The sequence below is a fragment of the Mobula birostris genome, chromosome 8 (genome assembly GCF_030028105.1).
Source record: "Mobula birostris isolate sMobBir1 chromosome 8, sMobBir1.hap1, whole genome shotgun sequence".
NCBI classification, from domain to species: Eukaryota; Metazoa; Chordata; class Chondrichthyes; order Myliobatiformes; family Myliobatidae; genus Mobula; species Mobula birostris.
Window position 1 is genome coordinate 115,031,167 of NC_092377.1, and position 17,042 is coordinate 115,048,208.

At 44.6% G+C, this 17,042-nt stretch overlaps 1 protein-coding gene across 1 annotated transcript in view; it reads right to left on the bottom strand.

Moving 5' to 3' along the window:
• LOC140202041 (cation channel sperm-associated auxiliary subunit epsilon-like) overlaps window positions 1–8,933 on the bottom strand; it is a 151,623-nt gene extending 142,690 nt beyond the window's left edge. The window contains exons 1-3 of the mRNA XM_072266900.1: window positions 8,815–8,933; window positions 6,725–6,773; window positions 1,132–1,205 (exon numbers count right to left, since the gene is read on the bottom strand). Coding sequence (XP_072123001.1) covers window positions 1,132–1,205; window positions 6,725–6,773; window positions 8,815–8,885 — 194 coding nt within the window. The 5' untranslated portion in view covers window positions 8,886–8,933. The remainder of the gene's footprint in view (window positions 1–1,131; window positions 1,206–6,724; window positions 6,774–8,814) is intronic.
• Window positions 8,934–17,042: the final 8,109 nt, after the last annotated feature.

The window sequence follows — 17,042 nt, forward strand, 5'->3', positions numbered from 1 at the left end:
ATTTGGAGCTAAATTATAATAACACCATTTGTTTGTTCTTCTGCCATCAGCCAAATGTTACAGGAGCATCAAAACTAAAACCACAAGGCTACTGAACAGCTTCCTCCCACAGGCAGTCAGACTGCTAAATAGCTGCTCTACCTGACTCTGCTTTGGACACTTTTAACTTGTACTGGACACTTATAACTTGATTTTAACTAACATGTGGCTGTTGTGTTTTACTATTTATTTTTATGTTTATTATTTAGTGTTGCGTTTGTTATGTTATAATTGCACTGCTCCTGGGAAATGCTGTCTCATTCTGCCCTGCAGAGCTGATGTACAGTTAGAATGACAATAAAGTTTTTTGAATCTTGAATTTCTCAGCGCAGCCTCATATGTTCAGTGCATCCCATAATATAGAGGTGGTGGAGGGGGGGGTGGAGAAAAAACACAGGCCATTTTATTGTTGACTCTTCAATAAGAATTCCAAGTGTGCAACACTTCAGGCACCAAGAGCTGTGCACTCTTGAAACTAAAAATATGCCACCCTAGTCTCCTTTCACAAAAATAGGGCTCAGGAAGTTGCTGGCTACAGGTCTGATAAGGCTAGCTCAAGGTGTTGAGGTGCGAAGGTACACACTGGACTAGAATTTGGTAATGGGGAAAGGAAGACTGAGAATAAGAAGGACTGGTAATGTGTCTGGTGGAGAAATCAGAAGCAGAGGAAGTGATCTATGTGCAGTGAGCAAAAAAATGGACCAGTGTACACCTGTATGTGTGAATAATAACCCTAAAATTTACTCGTCATTCATCATTCCAGTTTGACACATCAAGCTTGTAAAAGTCACACACACAAAACACTGAGGCACCTCAGCAAATCTGGCAGCATCTATGATGAGGAATAAATAGTCAACATTTCGTGTCAAGGTTAGGTTTTCAAAATTACTCCTAATAGGAATATTTTCTGAAAGATGTGATACAACCCAAAACCCTGGCACACTTCACTTTAGAGACAAAAACATTAACACAAGAATAGCGTCACATAATGAATATTATGGGCAAAAGAGCTCATATAAAAAGAGGATGTTATTTTTCACCTCTCTAAAACTCCTTTTTCTCTTTTAACCCATGCATTAAATGTAATCTTACGTTGGAAAGCTGACTGTACACGGCTTTGGAACAATCCACTGAAAGAACGAGTCTCCTTCGTATTCCAAATGGAGCTGTAAATTACAATTAGTTGTCATCACATTCTGATTGGCTCAAACACGTCCCTAAATTCCACAATTTCTGTTTAAATAGCAGTTTTATACATCTGTTTTCTCTATTGCTTCTCTGATTTATCTGATATGAAAAATGATGAACTCCTTCAAGACCTTCTCAATATTTTTAACAATATGCCCAAACCAACCGCTCCCTAATCTCTATATCAATCTTATATTCTGTACTTGTGTGCTTTTAAGTATATTGAGTTCTTGGTATCAGGTTCCCTTCTATTGCCTTTACTGCTCTATGTTCCAAGTACAAAGTAAGATAAAGGAACAGGCTTTTCAGCCCACAATGTTGTGCCAAGCCAATTAAATTAGCAATCAAATTGCTAACTAAACTAATGCCTCTACCAGCACCCCAGGCAGCACTTTCCAGACACCATCACTGTGTAAAATATTTGCCCCTCACATTTCCTTTTGAATCTACTCCCTCTCATTTTCAATGCATGTCCTCTGGTATTAGACATTTCAACCCTGGGAAGCTGATACCGTCTGTCAGTTATCAGTGGCTCTCCATCTTACAAACCTCTATTACATCTCCCCTCAACCTCCACCACTCCAGAGAAAACAACCAAAGTTTGTTCAACACAAAATACCCTGCAGATGCTGGGGTCAAAGCAACACTCACATGCTATATGAGAAAGTTCGGTCAACTTCTCATATAGCACATGCCCTCTAATCTAGCCAGCATCCTGGTGAACCTCTTTGCAGCCTCAACATTGTTCCTATAATGAGGTGACCAGAACTGTAAAACTACAGATGTGGCCTAACTAGAGTTTTCAAAAGTTGCAACATAACCTCCTGATTTTTAAATTCAACGCCTTAACATAATAGAGGCAGGCATGCCATATGCCTTCTTAACCACCTCATGAATCTGTGTAGCCATTTTTTAAAAGCTATGAACTTTAAAAAGTCCCTCTAATCATCAACTCTGTTAAGGATCTTGCCTCTTTATATTTGACCTACCAAGACTTCACATTTTGTTGTGTTAAACTCCAACTGTTATTTTTCCACCTGTATCTGCATCTATACATATTGTATTCTTTGCCTGTCTACGTTACCTAAAGCACCAATCTTCGTATCACCTGCAAATTTACTAACTTATCCAGCTAAATTTTCATCTAGGTCACTTATATACATCACTAACAGCAGAGGTTCCAGTTCAGATTGCCGCAGAACACCATTAATCACAGACCTCCAGCTAGAATAAATCACTTTGACCACTGTCCTATGTATCTACTGGTAAGCCAATTGTGAATACAAATGGCTAATTTACCATGCATCTTAATCTTCTGGATGAGACTCCCAAAGGTGACCTTGTCAAGCACCTTGGATAACATCCACAGCTCTACCTTCATCAATCACCCTCATCAAACAACAATCAATTTGGTAAGACATGACTTCCAATTTCTCTGCACAAAGCCATTCTGGCTCTCCCTATTTGGGCCATTGTTTTCCCAAATGTTCATGTATCCTATTCCAAGGATTTTTCTCCAGTAACTTCCCTACCACTGACATGAGACTCACTGGTCTATAGTTTCCATTATCCAAGTTTTCTTCTAGAATAATAGAACACTTTCTGACATTAAGGAAGGTTCTTCATTTTGGGCAGCTACCCATTTACTTAGTGGAAACATGCTGTACTTGCCCTAAACTTTTACATTCTCCTTCTCATATGACACAGGACTACAGCAGCAGCAAAAATCAACATACAAAGAAAAATGGATACATGGAAAATTAAATATGCATAGAGAGAACAATCCAAAATTTTGTCCTCATCTTTAATGACTAATTGATATTAGATGCTAGATCCTCAAACAAACTATCATTTGTTTTTATTTCAGATTTCAGTACTTTGTTTTGGTGTTTGTTTTTCTTCAAGGATTGACAACAAATTAAATTGGTTAAGTCAACCTCTGGGAAGCAAAATTACAGATACTGCAAACCAAAGTAAAATAACTGAAAATGCTGAATACACACTCAGATCCCTCTATCTTAAAGCTGTAATTTCCAACATTAGTTAATATGTTTCTTAATTGTTCCTTCTTAATTAATTTTTATTCCATGTTTTCAGATTATGCTTAAGAATAGCAAGGGACAAAATTAGTCTTCTTGAAAATTATTTATGGAACCAGAGATGGGGGATCTTAAATGGATTTTTTTTCCGCATCTATGTTTACTCGGGAGACAGACATAGTCTATACAACTGAGGCAAAACAGCAGTGAGGTAATGCACTGTATACAGATCACAGAGGAGGTGTTTGCTGCAATGAGTCAAGTTAGGGTTGTTAACTCCCCAGGGTCTGACAATGTGTTCCTTTGGACCTCGAGGGAGACTAGTGCAGAAATTGCAGGGGTTTTAGCATTTCTTAAACATCAGAACAACATTTGCTGTCCTCTAATTGATGTTTAAGAAAGGCTCTAAGAATAAGCCAAGAAATTGTAGCCTGGTGAGCCTTACATCAATGATGGGTGTTACGTACCCCGTAACTGGGTTGCCAAACCAGCAGAAATGGACCACTTAGCTGGAGTCTGGATTACTGGAACTAAGAAAGTTTTATTAAAGAAATAAGTAACACAGTACTCTAATAGTAAGGATATAAATGCAACAGGTTAGCAATGGTAAAACACACATGTACACAGAACTAGGATAATAGGAATCAATCAAGTTCTATCGCAGTCTAGGGGTAAAATGATCAGTCTCAAGTGACGCAGAGTACAGTTCGCAGTAATCGCTGTTGTGCCATTGGAGAGAGCAAATGACGATATGCAAATCGAATTCAGACAGACCTTGATGTTCCTCTGCAGTTAGCTTTCGGCGCGAGCCCTTTCAATGTCTTGAGGTCACCGACTGTGACCCCTCCGTTTCGGATACGTTCGTTCTTCCACGGTGAACCCGGCACCCAGGCAAGGGCGGACACACACACCAGGTTCCCGCCGATCGTACCTTTTCACCCTGTGCGTCTATGGTCGGTCCCGCGACCAGACCTCCAAACTCCACCAACTTGTGGGGTCACACCGCTTTTCCAGGGTCTTGTTATCTCGTGATCTCGTGGTGTCTGTCGTGCCTTAGCGAACCTGTTCCTTTTATCCTCCTGCTGGGGTATCGCCTGTCCATCAAACTTCAAACAGTTCAGGTTCAAAGCAACCGGTCTGACAATACTTGGAACTGTGTCTCTTTTCGTTAATCTCTCTCGTCTCTCATTAACATTTCCGAATGCAATTTCCATTGTCGCACTTATATCTCTCATTAGCATCAATCTTCTGATAACTTGGTCTTTTGTCACATGGGCAAGTTATTGGAAGGTGTTCTAAGTGACTGGATACACTAGTCTATGACTAGTAATGTGGTACAGGGATCAGTGCTGGGTCTGTTGTTGTTAGTCATGCATATTACTGTTCCAGATGATAATGTGGTTAACTGGATCAGCAAAATAGTGAATGACACGAAGATTGGGATGTAGTGGACAACAAGGAAGCCTATCAAAGCCTGCAGTGGAATCCAGACCAGTTGGAAAAATGGGCTGAAAATGGTAGCTGGAATTTAATCCTGACAATGAGGAGTTGCACTTTGGGAAAGCAAAGAAAGGGTAGGGCATACAGCACACAGTGAGCAGTAGAGCGCTGAGAAGTGAGTTAGAACAGAGGGATCTGGGAATACAGGTCCGTAGTTCATTGAAACTGGTGTCACAGGTAAATGTGGTCATGAGAACTGTTGACACATTAGCCACCATAAATCAAAGTATTGAGTACATGAGTTAGGATGTTATGTTGAAGTTCAATAATATGTTGGTGAGGTCTAATTTGGAGCAATGTGTATAGTGCTGGTCACTAACCTTTGGGAAAGATATCAATAAAGTTGAAAGGGTACAGGAAAAAACTTACAAGAATGTTGGCAGGACTTGAGGACCTGAGTAAAGGTTGAATAGATTAGAATTTTATTCCCTAGAGCACAAGAGAATGAGGGGAGATTTGAGAGAGGTATAGAGAGGATGAATGCAAGTGGGCTTTTTCAACTGAGTTTGGGTGAGACTAGAACTAGAGCTAAAGGTGAAATGTTTAACGAGAAACTGAGTGAGTGAGAGTGTGGAACAAACTGCCAGCGGAAGTGGTGGATGGGGGTTCAATTTCAACATTGAAGAGAATTTGGACAGATATATGGAGGGGAGGGGTACATCCAGGCTTTCACCTGGATGCAAGTTGATGAGACTATGCAGATCACTAATTTGGCATGGACTAAATGAGCTGAAAGGCCTGTTCTAAAACTGGTTTTTTTTTTAAAAACCACTCACAACTTAATATATCCCTTTGTAACCACCTTGAATCCCCTTCACATTGGTCACCCCTCTTTGTGTCATCAGCAAGTTTAGCAATCATACTTTTGGTGCATTCATCCAATTATTTATATAAATTGTAAAGGTTAGGTCCAACATACCATTTGTTAAACTTTGCTAACTAGTTAAGGCCCAGATTTGTCAATATTTCCTTTTTATTCACAATCTAGTTTAAAGTGGCACTACCAAAGATGTGTGACAGCTTACTGGTAGTTTGGTAGACAAGAGTTTCGACTAAAAACATTACTTATAACATCTTTTCTGATGTGAATTGTGGTGAACTTCCGCCGCAGACATTGAGGAAGTAGGTGGAGGCAAGCCTGATTTGGAGATGAGCTGTGCTGGTGCAGCGTGAGGCGAACTTGTTCGAGCCGGGGTCACAGATAGAATTGCTGGTATGAGCAATTTGGAGAGGAGTCCATGTGGAAGAGTTTCTATGCCCATCCATCTAACGAGCTGCGAGGTTGGAGCTCTCCAAGTGCTGAGGCGATTTGGTGAAATTGAGAACGGCTTCAGGCCAGATAGTCATGGCACTGGGGTCTGGGTCCTAGAGCGAGGTACTACCCAGTGCTTGGACAATTCAAATGCCAACACAGATACTCTGGAAGCCTGAGTGTCAAGAATGGAGGCAAAGGGAGGGCTGATTTTACTCACCCTCCTGCAAATGTTAATCCTTTCTCTGTGGCTCTGAGGCTGTGAACTGATCCAGCTACTGTGCATTTTTACCCTGCTGGTGTGATGGATTAGGACCAAGGCTTGGGCCTACTCCGGTTGCTCTGGGAACAGATCTGGGACTCGGTCTGGTTTGGTATGCTGTTGGCTTGCTTCCACTGTTCGCATGATTTGCGTTTTTCTCTCTCTTTCTCTGCAGTGGTGTTTGGTCTTTCTTTTATGTTTCGGGTCGTACAGGTTTTGTGCTTTGTGGCTGCCTGTGAACAAAGAAATCTCATGGTATATAATTTACACACTCTTTAATAAATGTGCTTTGAATTTTTAAGTGAGCATGGGGGATGTCCTTCAGAACTTTATAGCTGATTAAGTGCATTTTGTAATATAGAAAACATCACAACTAAGCTCTCACAAAGCCATAATGTAGTGAGAAAAATTCTACACCATCACTAGCATGGCAAATTCACTTACAGTGCTTCGGGTATTGATTGAAATTCGACTTCCCATATTATTGGAATATCTGGAAAAGTAATTTCAAACTTAGTATTGAAAAGTGTTCTAAGTCTAAATAGCTGTTATGGCAAAGTTTATATGATGATTGTCTTTCAATGCAACATTTTCTTGGATATCTGTGCAATACAAGCTCGCGGAATCCTTAGGATCTTTCTGGAAACTAAAAATAGCACATTTCTTTTCATGTTATCTTGCCCTTGCACCATGGCTTAAAAAGGGCTATGACCAAGTGATGTCAATATTATGAGCAACAAAGACAGAATGCTGGAGGAAATTAGCAAATCAAGCAGGATTTTAGAGGGGAATAAATATTTAATATTCTAAACAGTCAAGTCCTGATCTTCCCCCATCTAACAGGCCCTACACCACACACCACCAACCCCCAGTTGTCCTCCCCCAACACTCTCACTTCCCAACATAACTAACCCACCACACCCCATAGACCCCGTCACCGTAACTCCCCCACACGCGACCCTGTCCCTCTCCCGTACCTGTCCCCACCGTCCCCCCGCACAACCCCGTACCCGCCACAACCGCTGCACACGATCACAACCTGTCACTCCCACATCCCGCCACGCTCGACCCTGTCCCCGTCACTCCTCCTCCTCCACCCACACTCAACCCTGACACTCCACTGCCTTGCCACACTCGACCCAGTCACCCCACGCCATCAACTCCTCTGCCCCCCTCGTCTTGTCTTGTCCAGACGGCACCAACCGCTGCCGCTGGGCTATAAACTCCCCTTCACCCACACTCCACCCCACCTCTCCAACGCTTGACCCCGTCCCCGTCATTATCCCGCCCAGACCACGCTCGACCCCGTCCCCCTCACTCCTCTGGCCCCCCCACGCTCGACCCCATCCCCCTCACTCCCCTGGCCCCCCCACGCTCGACCCCGTCACCACCCCGCCCCCCCCACACCCACGCTCGAACCCGTCACCACCTCACCCCCCCACTCACGCTCGACCCCATCACTACCTCGCCCACACTAGACCCCGTTACCCCAATCACTCCCCCTTCCCCCCACTCACGCTCGACTCCATCACCCCCCGCCCCTACTCAACCCCATCACCCCCGCCCCCCCAGCCACACTCGACCCCATCAAGCCCCGCCCCCCACCCACACTCGACCCCATCACCACCCCGCTCACACTAGATACCATTACCGCAATCACTCCCCCATCCCCCCCACCCACGCTCAACCCCGTCACCCCCCGCCCCCACACACGCTCAATCCTGTCACCCCTGCCCCCATCCATGCTCGACCCCAATCCCCCGTCCCCACCCACGCTCGACCCCAATCCCCCGCCCCCCCCACCCACGCTCGACCCCAATCCCCCGCCCCCACCCATGCTCGACCCCAATCCCCCGCCCCCACCCACGCTCGACCCCAATCCCCCGCCCCCCCCACCCATGCTCGACCCCAATCCCCCGCCCCCCCCACCCATGCTCGACCCCATCACCACCCCGACCCCCACCCACGCTCAACCTCATCACCACCCCGATCCCCACCCATACTTGACCCCATCACCACCCCACCCCCCATGCACGCTCGACCCCATCAACACCCCGCCCACACTAAACCCCATTACCCCAATCACTCCCCCATCCCCCACCCATGCTCCACCCCATCACCACCTTGTCCCCACCCATGCTCGACCCCATCACTACCCCACCCACGCTCGACCCCATCACTACCCCACCCACGCTCGACCCCATCACTACCCCACCCACGCTCGACCCCATCACCACCCCACCCACACTGGACCGTTACCCCAATCACTCCCCCATCCCCCACCACCCTGCCCCCCACCCACGCAATATCCCGTCACCACCCTGCCCCAACCCACGCTCGACCCCATCAACCCCCCCGCCCCCAACCACGCTCGCCCTCCTCACCACCCCACCCACGCTCGACCCCATTCCCGTCACTCCCCCGCCCCCCATAATCGACCCCATCCTGGTCACACCCCACCCCAACCGTCGAATCGACCTCCAGCCCCGGGGAATGTGTTCTCCCACACACGATGGACTCCATTCCGCCGGTACCTCCACACAGCCGAGACGACACTGACACTAACGGCCGTCATCATCAGCACTCGGACTCCTCTGGCCGCCATGGCGTCCACCGGCGCGTACCCAAGACCGTTATCCACGCGCTCACCCACCTGCGGCGAGGCCCCTTATTGGACAGGGACCGTAATGATGTTAGGCCATGTGACAAAGCTCTCGCTGGATGGCAGCGCCGACTTTCGGCTCCAGCTTTATCTCCGCAGGCGACGCATCTTCTTTCCTCCTTTTCGAAGCGGGTTAGCAGGAGCGTTTTGCTCCAGGAGGTGGAGTTACCGGCCGAATTTGAAATGTGTGGAGAGGGGAGTATGGTGGTGGAAGCGGAAAGGAGAGTGACGTTCAAGCAACACAGACAAAATGCTGGAGGAACTCCGCAGGCCAGGTAGCAGCTGTGGAAAAGATCCTGCATCAGTGCTCTTTTCCATAGAAGCTGCCTGGCCTACTGAGTTCCTCCAGCATTTTGTGTGTGTTGCATGGATTTTCAGCATCTACAGATTTTCTCTTGAGAAGACCTAGGATTGAGATTTTTGATTGGAGAAAGGCTAACTTTGAGGAGATGCGAAAGGATTTAGGAGTGCATTTGGACAATTTGTTTTATGGGAAGGATGTAATAGAGAAATGGAGGTCATTTAAAGGTGAAATTTTGAGGGTACAGGATCTTTATGATCCTGTTAGGTTGAAAGGAAAGATTAAAAGTTTGAGAGAGCCATGGTTTTCAAGGGATAGTCATAGTCATACTCTATTGATCCCGGGGGAAATTGGTTTTCGTTACAGTTGCACCATAAATAATAAATAGTAATAGAACCATAAATAGTTAAATAGTAATATGTAAATTATGCCAATACATTATGAAATAAATCCAGGTCCAGCCTATTGGCTCAGGATGTCTGACCCTCCAAGAAGGGAAGAGTTGTAAAGTTTGATGGCCACAGGCAGAAGTGACTTCCCATGACGCTCTGTGCTGCATCTCGGTGGAATGAGTTTCTGGCTGAATGTACTCCTGTGCCCACCCAGTACATTATGTAGTGGATGGGAGACATTGACCAAGATGGCATGTGACTTAGACGGCATCCTCTTTTCAGACACCACTGTCAGAGAGTCCAGTTCCATCCCCACAACATTACTGGCCTTACGAATGAGTTTGTTGATTCTGTTGGTGTCTGCTACCCTCAGCCTGCTGCCCCAGCACACAACAGCAAACATGATAGCACTGGTCACCACAGACTCGTAGAACATCCTCAGCATTGTCCGGCAGATGTTAAACGACCTCAGTCTCCTCAGGAAATAGAGACGGCTCTGACCCTTCTTGTAGGCAGCCTCAGTGTTCTTAGACCAGTCCAGTTTATTGTCAATTCGTATCCTCGGGTATTTGTAATCCTCCACCATGTCCACACTGACCCCCTGGATGGAAACAAGGGTCACCGGTACCTTAGCTCTCCTCAGGTCTACCACCAGCTCCTTAGTCTTTTTCACATTAAGCTGCAGATAACTCTGCTCACACCATGTGACAAAGTTTCCTACCGTAGCCCTGTACTCAGCCTCATCTCCCTTGCTGATGCATCCAACTATGGCAGAGACATCCGAAGACTTCTGAAGATGACAAGACTCTGTGTAGTAGTTGAAGTCCAAGGTGTAAATGGTGAAGAGAAAGGGAGACAAGACAGTCCCCTGTGGAGCCCCAGTGCTGCTGATCACTCTGTCGGACACACAGTGTTGCAAGCACATGTACTGTGGTCTGCCAGTCAGGTAATCAATTATCCATGATACCAGGGAAGCATGCACCTGCATCGCTGTCAGCTTCTCCCCCAGCAGAGCAGGGCGGATGGTGTTGAACACACTGGAGAAGTTCAATATTGGAAACTTGGTTTGGAAAAAGAGAGGGATCTTCAATAAATATAGGCAGCTTGGAGTTAATGAGGTGCTCGAGGAATATAAAGAATGTAAAAAGAATCTTAAGAAAGAAATTAGAAAAGCTAAAAGAAGATACGAGGCTGCTTTGGCAAGTAAGGTGAAAATAAATCCAAAGGGTTTCTACAGTTATATTAATAGCAAAAGGATATTGAGGGATAAAATTGGTCCCTTAGAGAATCAGAGTGGACGGCTATGTGCGGAGCCAAAAGAGATGGGGGAGATCTTGAACAATTTCTTTTCTTCAGTATTCACTAAGGAGGAGGATATTGAATTGTGTAAGGTAAAGGAAACAAGAAGGGTAGTTATGGAAAGTATGACGACTAAAGAAGAGGAAGTACTAGCGCTTTTAAGGAATATAAAAGTGGATAAGTCTCCGGGTCTGGACAAGATATTCCCTAGGACCTTGAGGGAAGTTAGTGTGGAAATAGCAGGGGCTCTGACAGAAATATTTCAAATGTCATTAGAAACGGGGATGGTGCCGGAGGATTGGTGTACTGCTCATGTGGTTCCATTGTTTCAAAAGGGTTCTAAGAGTAAACCTAGCAATTATCGGCCTGTGAGTTTGATGTCAGTGGTGGGTAAATTGATGGAAAGTATTCTTAGAGATGGTATATATAATTATCTGGATAGACAGGGGCAGATTAGGAACAATCAACATGGATTTGTGTGTGGAAGGTCATTTAGGAATCGGATGGCAGATGGGAAGAAGCTGTTCCTGAATCGCTGATTGTGTGCCTTAAGGCTTCTGTACCTCCTATCTGATGGTAATAGTGAGAAAAGGGCATGCCCTGGGTGCTGGAGGTCTTTAATAATGGACGCTGCCTTTCTGAGACACTGCTCCCTAAAGGTGTCCTGGGTACTTTCATAGCCTAGTGCCCATGATGAAGCTGACTAGATTTACAACCTTCTGCAGCTGCTTTCGGTCCTGTGCAGTAGCCTCTCCATACCAGACAGTGATGCAGCCTGTCAGAATGCTCTCCACGGTACAACTATAGAAGTTTTTGAGTGTATTTGTTGACATGCCAAATCTCTTCAGACTCCTAATAAAGTATAGCCGCTATTTTGCCTTTTTTATGACTACATCGATATGTTGGGACCGGGTTAGATCCTCAGAGAACTTGACACCAAGGAACTTGAAGCTGCTCACTCTCTCCAGTTCTGATCCCTCTATGACGATTGGTATGTGCTCCTTCGTCTTACCCTTCCTGAAGTCCACAATCAGCTCTTTAGTCTTACTGACATTGCGTGCCAGGTTGTTGCTGCGGCACCATTTGACTAGTTGGCATATCTCACTCCTGTACGCCCTCTCCTCACCACCTGAGATTCTACCAACATTGATTGTATCGTCAGCAAATTTATAGATGGTATTTGAGCTATGCTTAGCCACACAGTCATATGTATACAGAGAGTAGAACAGTGGGCTAAGCACACACCCCTGAGGTGCGCCAGTGTTGATCGTCAGAAAGGAGGATATGTTATCACCAATCTGCACAGACTGTGGCCTTCCATTTAGGAAGTCGAGGATCCAATTGCAGGGGGAGATACAGAGGCCCAGTTTCTGCAACTTCTCAATCAGGATTGTGGGAATGATGGTATAAAATGCTGAGCTATAGTTGAACAGCATCTGTGACGTAGGTATTTATGTTGTCTAGGTGGTCTAAAGCCACGTGGAGAGCCATTGAGATTGCATCTGCCATTGACCTATTGTGGCGATAGGCAAATTGCAACAGGTCCAGGTCCTTGCTGAGGCAAGAGTTCAGGAGCAGCTATTTTTCATTAGGAGTTTGAGGAGATTTGATATGTTACCTAAAATACTTGCATATTTCCATGGATATCATTCTAACCTGTTAAATCACTGTCTGGTATGGGGAGGTGGTGGTTACTGCATAGGATTAAGTGAGCTGCAGAGAGTGGTAAAATTAATCAGTTCCATCCTGGGCACTAGCCCCTGTAGTATCCAAGACATCTTGTATAAAGGATATGGCAAGATGGCATGTGTACGGGGTTGAGTGGGATTCGGGATCTGCCATGATGGAATGGTGGAGCAGACTTGAGGGGCTGAATGGCCTAATTCTTCTCCTATGTCTTATGGTCTCATGATAATCTAATAGAGTTTTTTGAGAAAGTTACCAGGAAAGTGGATGAAATCAAGGCAGTAGATATTGCTTACATGGACTTCAGGAAGGCATTTGACAAAGTCCCACATGGGAGGCTGGTCAAGAAGGTTCAATTGCTTTGGCATTCAAGATGAGGCAGTAAATTGGATTAGACATTGGCTTTGTAGGAGAAGCCAGAGAGTGTTACTGGAGGGCTGCCTTTCTAACTAGAGGCCTGTGACTAGCGGTGTGCCACAGGGATTGGTGCTGCCTCCTTTTTGTTTGTTATCTGTATCAGCGGTCCCCAACCACCGGGCCGCAGATCAGTACTGGGCCACAAAGCATCTGCTACCAGGCCGTGAGGAAGCGATATGAGTCAGCTGCACCTTTCCTCATTCCCTGTCACACACTGTTGAATTTGAACAGAGGGTTGCCAACTGTCCCGTATTTGCCGGGACATCCTGTATATTGGGCTAAATTGGTCTGTCCCATATTTCCCCCACTAAGGTTGAGTGTTCCTATGAAACCTTTCGTGCCGAAATGGCGTGAAGCGAAGCAATTAATATTAATTTATACGGGAAAAATTTTTGAGCATTCCCAGACCCAAAAAATAACCTAACAAATCATACCAAATAACACATAAAACCAAAAATAAATAACACTAACATCTAGTAAAAGCAGGAATGATATGATATATACACAGCCCATATAAAGTAGAAATAATGTATGTACAGTGTAGCCGGGAAGATGAAGGCAAAACCGAATTGTGGGGGGAAAAAATTGGTACGTATGCACATGCACACACAGGTGCCCGCGCAAGGCTTCATGGTAATGGTAGTCTTTCCTGGGGTAAAGTGTCCCAGGATTTGACTGCTACTTGTGTCCCTTATTTGGAAGTGAGAAAGTTGGCAACCCTAACTGTAAAAGACATGTTGAGGTGAGTTTAACCCTACTTGGACACCACCACCACCCCCCCCGCCCCTGGTCGGCCGGTCTGCAAGAATATTATCAATATTAAACCAGTCTGCGGTGCGAAAAAGGTTGGGGACCCCTGATCTATATCAATGATCTGAATGATAATGTTGTTAACTGGATAAGTAAATTTGTGGATGACACCAAGATTGGGGATATAGTGAAAAGTGAGGCTATCATGGCTTGCAAAGGGATCTGCATCAGCTGGAAAAAGGGCTGAAAAATGGCAGGTGGAATTTAATGCAGATAAATGCAAGGTTTTGCACTTTGGTGGATTTTTCACAGTGAGCAGTAGGACACTGTAGAACAGGAATCTGGGAATACAGATCCGTAATTTGTTGAAAATGACTCCATAGGTGATAGGGTCATAAAGCTTTTGGCACATTGGCCTTCTTAAATCAATGTATGGAGTACAGAAAATGGGATGTTATGTTGAAATTGTATAAGACATTGGTGAGGCCTAATGTGGAGTATCATCTGCAGTTTTGGTCACTGGCTTACAGGAAGAATGTAAACAAGATTGAAAGAGTACAGTGAAAATTCACGAGAAGAATTTCGTTGGAGGACCTGAGTTATAAGGAAAGACTGAATAGGTTAGGACTGTATTCTTTAGAACGTAGAGGATTGAGAGGAGATTTGATCAAGGAATCTAAAATTATGAAGGTATAGATAAGGTAAATGCAAGCAGGCTTTTTCCACTGAGTTTGGGCGAATGGTCAGAATTTTAAGGGAACACGAGGGGAAACTTGAATTGAATTGACTTTATTTCTTACATCCTTCACATACATGAGGAGTAGAAAATCTTTACATTACATCTCCATCTAAATGTGCAATCATAGTAATTTATAATAAATAGAACAGTCAGTGTAATATGGAGTACACTCAAATCAGCGTGAGTTCATCAGGCTTTTACGCTGTGGTACCGCTTCCCGGATGGTAGCAGCTGAAATAGATTGTAGTTGGGGTGACTTGGGTCCCCAATGATCTTACAGGCCCTTTTCACACACCTGCCCTTGTAAGTGCCCTGAATCATGAGAAGTTCACAACTACAGATGTACTGGGCTGTCCACACTACTCTCTGCAAAGTCCTGCAATTACGGGAGGTTCAGTACCCATATCAGGCAGTGGTGCAGCCAGTCAGGATGCTCTCAATCATTCCCCTGTTGAAAATTCTTAAGATTTGGAGGCCAATACCAAGCTTTCTCAACCGTCTGAGGTGAAAGAGGCACTGTGTGCCTTTTTCACCACACAGCTGGGGTGTACAGACCACATGAGGTCTTTGGTGATGTGGATGCCAAGGAACTTAAAGCTGTTTACCCTCTCAGACCCAGATCCATTGATGTCAATAGGGGTTAGCCCCTCTCCATTCCACCTGTAATTCACAACTAGCTCCTTTGTTTTTGCGACATTGAGCGAGAGGTTGTTTTCTTGACACTACTGTGTCAGAAAGATGACTTCTTCCCTGTAGGCCACCTTGTTATTGTTGGAGATGAGGCCAATAAATGTAGAGTCATCGGCAAAGTTAATTAGCAGATTAGAGCTGTGGGTGGCAATACAGTCATGGGTATACAGGGAGTAAAGGAGGGGACTCAGTACGCAGCCCCAAGAGGCTCCTGTATTGAGAATCAGAGGGTTGGAGGTGAGGGAGCTCACTCTTACAACCTGCTGCTGATCTGACAGGAAGTCCAGGATCCAGCTGCACAAGGCAGGGTCAAGGCCAAGGTCTCTGAGCTTCTTGTCGAGTCTGGATGGAAAAATGGTGTTTCGGAATACCGAACTGTAGTCCAAGAACAGCATTCTCACATGAGCATCCTTCTCCAGATGTGTAAGAACAGTACGTAGAGCAGTATGTGGCTATTGCATCACCTGTCAATCGGTTGTGTTGGTAGGCGAATTGTAGAGGGCCCAGTTTGGGTGGTAGCAAGCTGCAGATGTAATCCGTGACCAGCCTCTCAAAGCAATTGCTTATTATTGAGGTGAGTGCAACAGGATGCCAGTCGCTCAAGCTTGGTCTTTTTTGGTACAGGGACAATAGTGGATATTTTGAAGCAGGAGGCTTTACTGGGAGAGGGAGAGATTTAAAATGTCAGTAAACACATCTCACTCTTCACTCAGAGGGTAGTGAGAGTGTAGAATGAGCTGCCAGAACAAGTGGTGCATGTGAGCTCAATTTCAACATTTAAACAAAGTTTGGATAGGTACATGGATGGTAGGTGTAAGGAGGGCTATGGTCCTAGTGCAGGTCGATAGGAGTAAGCAGTTTAAATAGTTTTGGCATGAATTAGATGGGCAGAAACCCCTGTTTTGGTGTTGTACTTCTCTTTGACTCTGTGTTACCTGTATTCAATACTTGGTTAAAACCTCAGTTGGATTTTCACATGTTCACCGTTCTTTTTCCCGAATTGATTATTTCCTGATTGACTCTCGTTTGATTCCATATGTAGTTGATTGTAATTATGACATTATTGCTATTTCAGATGATGCTCCATTGAAACTTTCCATCAAGTTAATGGATACCTTTTGTACTACCAGACAATGGCGATTTAACCCTATTTTGCTTCAAGATCAGGACTTTGTCAAATTTATAAAGGAGCAGATTGATTTCTTCTTTTCAACTAATACTACGGATGAAGTTTCCAACGGAACTGTTTGGGACGCCTTTAAAGCTTATATCCGTGGTCAGATTATTTCCTATTCGGCTGGTTTGAAAAGACGTATTAACAATGAAATACTTCTACTGGTTGATAAAATTAAAGAAGTTGATAAAAAATATGCTAGTTCTCCTAGCAAGGAGCTGTACAAACACAGAGTTGAACTCCAATTGGAACATAGCTTATTATTAACATCCTTGATCAAAAATCAATTAATGAGAACTAGAAGTGATTTTTATATTCATAGTGATAAATCGGGTAAATTACTGGCTAACCAATTGAAATTTGATTCGGTTAAATGTCAAATTACTAAGATCCACAAACAGGATGATACTTTCACAGTTGATCATGTTGGGATAAACCAAACCTTTCAAGAATTTTATACCTCTTTATATCATTCTGATTTTCCTCATGATTCTAATTTCATGCATGATTTTTTAAGTAAATTGAGTTTTCCGAAACTATCTCCCGAAGATTGCCTATCATTAGAAACTTCCATTTCAGAGGAAGAAATAATAACTGCAATCTCATCATTAAATTCCAGTAAAGCACCCGGTCCCGATGGGTTTACAGTGGA